The 11,215-nt window shown below is 44.4% G+C and overlaps 1 protein-coding gene across 3 annotated transcripts in view; it reads left to right on the forward strand.

Annotated features, from left to right (window-relative positions):
- LOC121613964 overlaps positions 1 to 10,880 on the forward strand; it is a 29,161-nt gene extending 18,281 nt beyond the window's left edge. For all 3 annotated transcript variants that reach the window (XM_041947702.1, XM_041947704.1, XM_041947703.1), the window contains exons 20-33: positions 703 to 920; positions 1,246 to 1,429; positions 2,018 to 2,173; positions 2,399 to 2,776; positions 4,921 to 6,873; positions 7,783 to 7,917; positions 8,037 to 8,111; positions 8,204 to 8,290; positions 8,391 to 8,482; positions 8,627 to 8,712; positions 8,808 to 8,871; positions 8,971 to 9,188; positions 9,727 to 9,873; positions 9,973 to 10,880. In XM_041947702.1, coding sequence (XP_041803636.1) covers positions 703 to 920; positions 1,246 to 1,429; positions 2,018 to 2,173; positions 2,399 to 2,776; positions 4,921 to 6,873; positions 7,783 to 7,917; positions 8,037 to 8,111; positions 8,204 to 8,290; positions 8,391 to 8,482; positions 8,627 to 8,712; positions 8,808 to 8,871; positions 8,971 to 9,188; positions 9,727 to 9,873; positions 9,973 to 10,238 — 4,059 coding nt within the window. In that variant the 3' untranslated portion in view covers positions 10,239 to 10,880. The remainder of the gene's footprint in view (positions 1 to 702; positions 921 to 1,245; positions 1,430 to 2,017; positions 2,174 to 2,398; positions 2,777 to 4,920; positions 6,874 to 7,782; positions 7,918 to 8,036; positions 8,112 to 8,203; positions 8,291 to 8,390; positions 8,483 to 8,626; positions 8,713 to 8,807; positions 8,872 to 8,970; positions 9,189 to 9,726; positions 9,874 to 9,972) is intronic.
- The last annotated feature ends 335 nt before the right edge of the window (positions 10,881 to 11,215 follow it).

The raw sequence follows: 11,215 nt of genomic DNA on the forward strand, positions 1-11,215 counted from the left end.
GCCAGATTTTCTCACATCTAAAAAAGGGCCAGCCCAGCCCGCTTTGTGCTGTGTTTAATTTATTATATAAACTGCGCCGTGCAATCACACACATACGCACATAGAGCGTGCAAAAGTTTATTATTCGCACAGGATATTTATTTATGCTTGTGTGAGTCATTGTTCTGTTTGCTCTCAAAGTATGTGTGTTTTGTGTTTGTGAGTAAATGTGGTGGGGCGTGTGTGTGCGCCCGGGGGTCACGGGGTTGGAGATGAGAGGTTGGAGGATGGTAAAATTCTATGTGAGTCATTTTTGGGCAGTGATATGTTTATCACACGCACACACAGCTGTCTGGGCTTGATACTGTTGAGGAGCAGAAATGACCTAATCTCCCAAACTGAAATAACTGTGCCGTCAGCAGACAGGCATCCACAACTCAGTGTTCTTGGGGCTTACTGTAGCTGAGAAACGTTATAAAGTATTACTCCCAGAGAACCCCCCAATGCTATTAATTACTGCCTCGTCAAAAGTAGAAAAAGTAGTCAAGATTGCTAGCCTGCTATAGCGTGGCAGCCCATATGCAGACCATATGGGTCTCTCCCTGAATAATATGCATAAAGCTTTGGGGATGAGGTCATAGTCAAACAGAGATACAATTGGTACAGGCTGTCTGAGTGATGCCGAGGATGATGGGAGATGATTTTTATTGTGATTCTCCACAGATTGACTATGAAGTCATCAGGGAGGAGGTAAACGAGACGGAGAGCCAGGCTTCCCGGTTGGAGGAGCTGTGCCCAGAGAGAGTGCACGTACTCGGGGCAAAGATCCAGGCCATGTTGCAGGGCTGGACAGAGCTGGGGAAGAGTGTGACAGAGAACAAATCACGTCTGCGAGAGTTTGTGCAGCTCCAGGACTTCTTCAGGAGCTACCTCGCAATGATGTAAGCGGGGCGTGGGGACGCTGTGACCCCTTCCTGAGCCAGACGTTCTTTCCTAATCCTCTTTGTGAGAACATCTGCCCATTACAATATCTTTTCGAGGAAAGAACAGGATGTTCTGATTGTCGAGCACAGGTCCCTGGTGAAATGTATAATTTAAGATGTGCTGAGGAGGTCAGCACAAGTTTCCTGGGCCGAGTATGACAAGGCGATGAATGTCTGTCCTATCAGGAGGAGTCTGGTCATTCTCATGTTTTTTGAATGTGTGGCTTTTCTCACAGCCCTGTTTCTTGTCTCCTCCACCACCTCCTACCCCTACTCGGAACAGCTCATGGACTGAAGACACCAGGTCCTGCATTTTCTCAGACACCGCTCTGCATCTTGGGAAGGACGGCCAGAGGCCACTCGCTGCAGAGCTGGACATGCAGATAGAGCAAAAGTTTGAGGAGTTTGATGAGCTGGTGGCCACTGGGATGAACCTCTTAGACAAAGAACACCACCTCACACAGATGGTGAGCAGGGTTACACGCTTATGACCAGTGGTGGAATGTAACTAAATATATTTACTCAAGTACAGTATGCAAGTACAATTCTCAGGCTACTTTATATTTCTACTTCACTACATGTGAGAGGCAAATGTTGTACTTTTTACTCCGCTACATTTATTTGACAACATTAGTTACCAGTTATATTGTACATCAATATTAGTAATACAAACCATAAATGATGTATTTTATATAAGAAGCTACCCAGTCTATATAAAGTAATTAAAATAAGCTCCACCTTTACCAACTGCAGCATTAAAGTGATGAACACATTAATACATCAAGAATTATAATACAGCAATATATGTTATTCTGTAAAAGGCCATTCTGTATAATAAAGTAAATACAGTACTTTTAGTATACATTGATGCTAAAACTTTATATACTTTGTAGATTTTGAATGCAGGGCTTTTACACTGTGGTATTGCTAATTTTTCTTGCGTAAAAGATCTGAGCAGTTCTTTGACCACCTCCACTATGACTCTCTGCCATCCTGGAATATATTGTTGGTTTTATTATTGTCTGCTTTTACGAACCCTGAATAATGTCTTACAGGTAAGAGAGCGCATGGAGGAACTGAGGAGCATGCTTGGGTGGATCTTGGTGCACTGGAGGGCTCAGAAACAACAGTGGCTTCACAAGAAGAGCAGACAGGAACCTTCACAAGATAACATTTATTCTGAGGCCACAATGTGCTCTCCGTTAACTGAGGTACATGAGCAAAGAAGCATTTATTGTAGACACAGACTTAGGTACTTGGGAAAAAATAATACCTCTTGAAAATCATTCAATTTACCTTTTGTACAATGTCATATTTGCCAGTGCCATGTTTAACATGTTTCCTGCCACTGGAAATAAGTTGAAAATGAGAAAAATGAGTACCTATTTACCACTGTGAATATTTGTTCATTTTTCTTTCCATGATTTCCTACATAGAGTTCAGCTCCTGAGCTAGAGGCCCTTCAGTCCCATCAGTCGCTAGTCGTCATCTCCGATCAAGACAAATTAAAGGCATCAGGGGACAGCCGGCCCCCATCCCTGTCGCCAAGACAACCTGAGCAGCAGGAGGAGAAGAAGTTAGAGGATGGGTATGAGGTCATGAACAGTATCGGACCACGGGGCGGCGAGGCCACCTCTGCAGAGTCTCCCAAACCCTCTATTGTGGTCCTCAAAGAGCCCAGCAGCCCTGCTTTAGGGGGCACGGTCAACCTCATCCTTAGCTTTGGTAACACAGGTGACAGCCAGGTCCAGGTGCTTGACCCGCCTGCTAGGACGGATGAGGTAGTGGACGAGACCTCTGAGCCTGTCCACAGGGTGAGAAACACACTCATCACCTCACACTAAAAGCCACCAAACACCATTATAGGATGCCACTGTTGAACGATATATGTTGCTGCTCCTGGAAGTCAGTGCAGTAACATCCATTCTCTGTAATGACACTGCATGACCCCTCCCTCCTTGACTCTGCTGCCGTTCATTCCTCCCTCTCCTTTGGACTTCATATCTTCCTTTTTCCCCGTTCTCTCCCTCAGCCCACTGTGCCTCAATCTTCTGCCTGTAAAAGCTTTTGGCGGCGCTGCCAGGGGCTTTTGGAAAATACTTTGGGTAGTTTAAAGCGAAAGCGAAAGATTTATCGGCAGAGTGCAAACGAGGTAAATTGCGCGGTGTGAATTGGCATTGCATGCTGCGTCTCAAAGTGTGCTGGGACTGCATGCTGTGTGTAGTTGTTTTCTGGGGGCAGCATGCTCTACTAACTCCTGTTACAAGGTACAGTTGGTCTGCAGTTTCCCGATGTCTGTAAGCCAGACATGAGAGTAAAAGGAAACAAGTCATGCCAAAGTGCTATCATATTTGCACTCCCACCACCTCCAAAGTCACTTTGGCTGGAAAATTTACAGTGAGAAAAGACAACAAAGCATTTTACTGTCAAAACTCACATTTTCCTACTTAACTGTAGTCATAAATGCAAATCCAACCCAAGTAAATTCTATTTGGAGTGAAGTATATTGTGACATTTAATGAGAGGGTGCCATTTTTGCAATCCATTTTAAAAAATATTAATGAATGAAAATCAAGGATATATCTCATCTCTGAAATATAATGTCTTTATTTGACTGTTATCAGTTTGTTACAGGTTACTATAATGTATACAGTGAATTTAGATCAAATATCTTGTATTATGCCAACCCAAAAGGTTATTTGGTTTCTAGTAAATTTGAATCTGAAGTGTTTTTGGATTGATTAATTTTCTGCAAATGAACTGGATTAAAAAGTGCATTCTAGGATATTTCATATAAAAATCAACTGTGAATTATCTTTGCAGTATTATGTTTAGAGGAGTCAAGTTGCCCCTCATATAATTCAGCCTTAAAAATTAGGATTTATTTCAGTAAGCTTGAAGCACTGAAAACAAATGGGTATATTTTGGATTTGCTCGAGTGTATGCACTCCTCTTTATCTTTATCGTTATCTGTCAGCAGTCATTTTGCCCTTTCAGCTCATCTTTTGTAAACTCAGATAAATGGTTAAATTCCCAACAGAAAATCAGACAATGAATCAGCATGTTTACAATCCAACTTTCCTCCAACATTAAAACTTTTCTTTGGGTCTCAGCTTGTTCAGTGATCCAGGATTTAAAGCTGGAAGACACAGGGACAGAGCGAGGGTGATGAGTAAGAAAAGCACACAAAGTCTTCAGCCTGCTGTGAATGTTGACAGAAGCTCTCGCTTCTCCTTCTGTCGCTTCACCACAAGCCTGACGCAAACCTGGTCTCGTTTGGCTCTCCGTGGCCGTGCCGCAATTGTGTAAAATTAGTGACCTCACCCTCACTTCCTATGAAACTTGTGCTCCAAAATGGCTCCCAGCATGAGTGCGTCCCAAACACCAACACAGGCGCAGTCATTAGACAGGGAACTGGTGCTGAACTTTCAAGAAAAGCCCCCAGACTGCTCACCGTGATTTATAGTCTGGAGCTTCCACAGAAACAAGAGATTAGTCACAGAGGTGAAAGGTCAAGCCATTACAGCTGCATATGACGGCATGTGCAGCCACATATGATTTTGATTAAGTCCTGCAAGTGTGCAGTTGTGATAATGTCCATGTTCTTTTGTCCTTTCATCTCATTTTTTTGTCTTACATGTTTTTTTTATACATTTGCATCGCTGTGTGAGGCTTGTACATTCCTGGCTCCCTTGTTTCCTCGGATGTGTGGGATGCAGAGGAAAAGAGGCTGATGTTTGTCTCTGAGAAGTAGCTGATTGTCTCAGTCAGCTTTGCTCTCATGTCATTATTCATCTGTAACACATAAAACCGCTCTTGTTCTCACAGGTGGCTGCAGGGCTCCGGCCTGCAGCACTACAGCACGCATGAGTCTTTCTGGGGTTAATTTGCAATTGAGCATTTACAGTCTCAATGATGTGAGAGCTCGCACACGACTAATATCTTCTTCTTTTTCTAGGTAAGTACGTACTTGCATGTCAAGGATAACAACTTGGCTGTGGCCCCCGTGTATGAGAGTATCACCCTGCCCCGCCAAAAGAGCCGCTCTGCATCCTCAGGCTCCCCTACTTTCTCGCCATCCTCCTCCTCCTCCTCGCCATCTTCCTCGGGGCATGCACCTCAGATGGCTAACGTCACCTTCCACCCTTCGGCGGGCAGCGGCAGCAGCTCCATCTTCAGCAGCCTCAAGAGAATGGGCAAGAAGAGAAAGAGGAAGAGAGATGCTCGCAGGCATACGATCCAGAAAATCATGGGAGTGGAAGAGCAGACAGAAGGGATGCCTCACCATGCCTGCGAGACAATCACGTACGACACGCATACATGGCCGCTGAAGGAAGGCAGAAGAAAGAAGAGCTCACCAAAGAGTGGGGATGGAGTGGAAGCGATGGCCTATATGAAGAATCCCCTGCTGAAGGACATTGATACAGAATGTTCAGGGGAATACAGCATTACTCCATATGCTGTATCAGAGGGGCCCACCGCTTTGCCCCCCACAAATCATGTGAGGAGCCACTGCAGATTCCTCTCTTTGGGCTCTGTGCTGAGCTTCGACCTACCTAAAGACATGACCCTCATTCCCAGCATTCAGGACATCATTACTATCGCCCATCCAGAGTCCAAAAAAGGAGCAGGGACTGATCCGGACCCCCTCTCCCAGAGACACACAGCCCTGAGCTCTTTCAAACAGGCTCGACCCACTTTTGCTATCACGCGTAGTTCAGCAGATATCAGCTTTTCTGAATCACAGACTTCAACGGTTGTGGTAAAAGAGCTGCCTGATGTCGACAATCCTCTTTCCCTAGAAGAGGATGAGGATCAGACTGTACCGTGTAACGACCTTACTGAAACCCAGTGCAGTGTGCAGGAGCATGCAGAGCAGGAGTGGGACAAAATGTCATCAGAGGTTAAAACCAGTACAGCTGAAAGGGAAGGGACCAGCCAGGCTTCCCAGCTTCCTATTTATGTGAACCAAGCTCAAAGTATAACTGAACATAAACACGAGTGCCCCAGTGTCCATACGCTCATTCGAGACTTAAATGGACACCAGTACCATAAAAGCGCAAGACCACAGAGTGTGTGTGAGCACAGTCCTGGTCATCAGTGTCTGAGCCAAGCCTCTCATATGGTAGTGAATCTGAAGTCAACTGTGAGTGTGAGTGTTCGGCAGGACTCAGTGGACTCTGGAATCTCCACCTCCAGCAGTATCAAGCTTTGTACCGATGCTCCATATCCAGATAACCCGCAGCCCAAGGGTGTGGTGGGGAGGCTCATGTCCCTTGAGGTGGGAGGTTTAGACTGCACTAAAATGAGGGAGAACACTGCAATTCCATCAGGTCTGTCACCAGAAGCAGCGGAGCTCGAAACAGAGCCTGTCCACCTCGACCACCAGCAGTTTGAGGAGGAAGAAGAAGAACTGGAGGACATCTGGAACCAGACTACTAACTACAGACAGAGCATCTGCTCAGACATCATATACCAGCCCAACCAGGAAGAGACTGAACCGTCAGACCAATCCAGAGAGGCCCCTCCCCGCTCACCTTCACCGAAGTCCCCAGCTGTGCTCTACAGGAACCTGGCCACAGCCTCGGCACCCAACCTCCTCGTGGCCGAGTTTAGACTGCCCCCCTGCATTCAGAGCTTGCTTGGTTACGACAAGGAGCAGAGTCCCAAAGGTCACCACCCTCCACTGGCCAAGGGAGACAGGAGGTCGTGGGCGGCCTTTCCTCACAGGGAACCAGCCAGCAAGACCTCAGTGACAGTGAACGAGACGGCGTCTGATCCAGTGAAGCTGCCAGACGTAGCAGACAATCAGAGATATATTTATCAATATAGAGAGGACGAGGAGGAGGAAGAGGAGGTGGAGGAGGCAAAGGTGGGGGAGGAGGTGGATGAGCATACAGATTGTTCGAAGGTGAGGTCAGCGTTTGATATACTGTGATGTCGAAACCTATGAGACTGGAGAAGTTCACCCAAATTAATTCAAAAATGTCAATAGAAATAGATCTCCCTTCCTGCTGGGATGTAGGCAGGGGCATAGTTTGGGTTTTATTTGCTCAACTTTTGAGTATCCGTCTCTGAGATTTCTTCTTCTGCCACTACAATGGAACTGTACCATAAAAAATGTAAAAATACTTCCTATAAAGGAGTTAACGTTGTGTTACGTGTATTACCCAGAGTAGCCGAGACACTGTCTAAAATGTCATTTTTCATTGCTGAAAGCACCAAAAACACAATTCTGTTGTCCTCTAGTCATCATAGTGTGATGGTGGCAGAAATCTCAGTATCTGAGCAAATAAACACTATCAGAATATCTAGCAGCATCCCATTTACACCTGGTCTTAAAATGGGATCTGTATGCATCATTATCTGGATAATAAACGATCCAATCTTGCCTTTGTGTTTGCACCTGGAATTTTTAATGTGTTATCCTCGTTGACACTGGATCTTGGTCCTCCAGAGCAAAACCTGTGCATGAGGTGATGGCAAATTAGCGTGTAAGCACTGATTAGTTATTGTGTAGCCTATGGATGCCAGGGGTGCCATTTACACCTCCCTAAGATTAGACCAGATACTAATTTTAATTCTAATTTATTGTACCAGGTGTAAATGGAGTCTTAAGTGTTTTCATATAATTTGGGTGAACTGAAACTTTAACCTGCCATGCCTCATTTATTAGAATCCTAATTAATCCAGTAGTAATACATTTAAAATGTTTATACAATATCAACAAGTATGTCAGTTATCATGTGTATCTAGTAGCTTTTATGCGTGAGCAGCTTTGTCATCAGGGATGACTGTGGAATCTTCTCTCTCTGAACAGGACCAGTCAATGAGCCTGCTGTCAGTTCACATGGGTTTGGATGGCGTCTGTCAGCAAAGAAAAGCCTCTCAAAGCCTGGACAACATGGAGAAGCAGGAAGGATCAGTGGCCACAGGAGGGCGCTATATCACCCTGGTAAGAGTGACTGCAGTCTGTTCAGCACTTTGCCTGTTAGAAATACGGCTCTTCTGATTTACCGCAGAGAGGAGTTCTTCCTTTTGTCTAAATGTTGGTGTTAATTTAAAACCTCTCAGAGTGGAAAGCCTGAGCTGCAGTCTATGGAGGGAACGCTTGAGAGGAAGCACAAGCTGCAGCTGGGAGGGAAGAAAGTAAGAACGGCTCCATTCAATGTTTAAGCCAGCACGGTCAGCAAATGTAAAGCCCACAGTCAGCAGCATGCACTCTTATCTTATTTTCACAGGCAGCCTCCAGAGGCTGGAACTCCTACCATGCTGTCCTATATAGACACACCTTGTGCTTCTACCAGGATAGAAAGGATACACTGAGGGTAAGCAGAAAGATGACAACAAGAAAAGCTCAGGAGGATGCAAGTGATAAATAATTGGTTGATATGTAGTCAGTGATGATCAATCTGTGTTGTGCTGCAGAGCTCTGCATGTGGCCTGCCGCTGAACCTCATGGGAGCTGAGTGTTCACCTGCACCAGAGTACACCAAAAAACCCAACTGCTTTCGACTACAGTAAGATTTTAATAACCACCCAATTACAGTGATGAGGTTTTATAGATTCCACACGTTACAAAGCAGTGATAGATGTATAGATAGCTGCATGTTTGACCAGCTTGGCGTCAGGAGGTTATAATACTTGTCTTTTGTGGCCCTCAGGCTCCGTGATGGGTCTGAATACCTGCTCAATGCCTCCTCGCGCTTCATGATGAAGAAATGGATGATGAAAATACAAGCAAACACAGGCAAACATTTTAATTTCAACGCTTATGTATGCTAATTCCGAACCGATGTGAAAATTATGTGATTCATTGACATGGTTTTATTTTTTATTTAAAAGGTCAGAGTGAGTCTGCGTCGTCATTATCAAGTGTCCCAGCTGATGAAGACTTCCACATTTCTTTGTAAGATATAACAGTTTAACGACCTCCAACTCTCTTCCAAAGCCGAAATGCTTCCGATCCTTACCATAATGAAAAAAATGCTTCCCTCCCCCCTTCCAGAAAGCCCGCCCTCTGCTCCAGTTGTCGCAGTCTTGACAAATGCCACTGCTCCTCCCGACATGATGTCACTTCCACGTTCCCCTGGCGCAAACCACCAGGCGCCGCCAAAACCAAGGAGATTGTTGTCCTCAGCAGAGAGTTCACTCACATGCCACTGAGTCATTTAAGGAGTGTGGATGAGCAGTCGACCGTCTCATCCTCAGATGGAGGCTGCTGTGGTAAGGCCTTCTGCTGTGTCGACAAGAGCTATATTTACCTGGGGCGAATTAACCGTATGTGCATCTGCACATTCACACTGCTGAAGTAATACAAGCCCCACCCTCCATTGTTCGCTTCTGAACATCCCCACTGAAGCAATGGTGGTTAGAGGATGCACGCCTCTATGGGAGTCACTGATTGATTTTTATTCGTTTTCCCAACAATGATTTTATCAACCAAGCTGGTTTTGCTTGCATCTTTACCCTTGAGGCTACTGTTACGCTCTAAAAGGAGTTGTGGGTTTCATTTAGCTTTGTAGTATTTCAGGCTGCTATGATAAGTGCTCTGACCATTGAGGAACAGTGAATGACTGTTGCAGATCTAGTATGTACCACTAGGGGGAGCTAAGGTATTGTTTTACTGCATATTAAACGACCACAGTATCATAAGACTGCGAAGACGTGTCTCACATCTGTTACTGTAGCGAATGTTTCACTTTTTGTTGCTCAGCTCTTCTGTTTTCAATTTCTGCTTCTAATAATTTTTGTCCCTCTCCAGATGATGATGAAGGCAGTTTAAAGCAGACAGTGACTCACAGATTGTCTGGACCATCCAGAGACAACACCTCCTCCTCCCCTCTCTCCCCTGTATCCAGCAGTCACGACTGGCTCAGCAACAAGCGTCGCTCCCACTCCTTCACATCAGGTTATTTTGCAGTTATTAACCTGATCTACGATGTATATGTGAATCATAAACAGCTTTTTTTTTTTGTTTCCTAATGTTCTCCTCGCTGTTTTCTCCCAGCAACCTTTCAGAAGATCAAACCGATGTTGCACACCGCTGGAGGCAGAGGCCTGGAAAGAGGCTCCAACTACTGTGTGACTCTTGTAGTTGGAGATAAGTCATCAGACAGTCAATCTGTTAGCAGAAGTTCTGAGCCCCCGCTGCTGACCTCAGCTGGATGGCAGCAGGACACCTATCAGGACTCTGCTCTGAGGAGCTACGCCAGCCTGCCACGGCCACGCAACAAGTCCGTCTTCAAAAAGTTCTTTGGAAAAAGGGATCTCTGAGTTTTTTGAGTGATTTTACTAATAAAGGGTTGTAGAAATAGTTTCTAATGTGCAGTGCACATATTTGTTGAAAACCCAAATAGAAAAAAACAAACAAAAAAACTCTACTACTGACTATATTTATGATCGGAAGAGCTACCATGGTTTTATTTTTGATGTGTTTTATAGAAATCACTTCATGGTCTAAAAGGTCCTTACAATAGGTCATTTTTTTTTGAGTGTTTATGTTGTTCTGTACTGTGTGAGTGTGCACTGTGTAGTTGTGTAGATTTGATTAATGGAAAAAACACATTTTCTCACCAGTCTTACTTCGTATTTCCTTTTGTATTATTTTTGGATTGTTGTGTTATTGGGTTACCAGTCTCTGTATAAAGTAAACCAACCAGCTCAATGAAGAATCAGAAAGAAAAAAAATAGTAGAGAGTAGTCCCAGTGATGATTCTGCTATGTTTGAGTATAAACAATAACCTGAACTCATGTCACTTGCTGTACCAGACCATACAGCTCCCCTCCTTCACATGTACAGTGTGTGGTGCACCAGAAGATTTTCCTTCTTATACTAAAATCAGCAGTTTGATACTGCCTGAGCTGGTCTGGTATTAACACATTTTTAATACTAATTGTAGCAAAGGCTATTCATAATAAAACACTGAAAAACATTGATTTGCTTCAGCTATGATTAATGGATGAAGATATATATTTTTAATATAGTTGTGGTGAAAATGTCTGGCATTCAAGCCTTGTTGTTGTCTCTGGAGGCTTTGAAGAGAAAAGGGATTAGATGAATAGAGAGAGAGATTAAAGGCCAGGCCAAGATCAGAACATCTTCACATCATTAGCCCTATTTTTGCATATTAAAAGCCCTCCACCATTCAGAGATATGATTCAAACAAATCCATAATCAGCATTGCATTTATGCTGGGGAACCGAGCATTCTCTGCAGACATTATAGCTGAATAATGAGTCATATGCATAAA

Source organism: Chelmon rostratus, chromosome 11, assembly GCF_017976325.1.
Source record: "Chelmon rostratus isolate fCheRos1 chromosome 11, fCheRos1.pri, whole genome shotgun sequence".
Classification (NCBI taxonomy): Eukaryota; Metazoa; Chordata; class Actinopteri; order Chaetodontiformes; family Chaetodontidae; genus Chelmon; species Chelmon rostratus.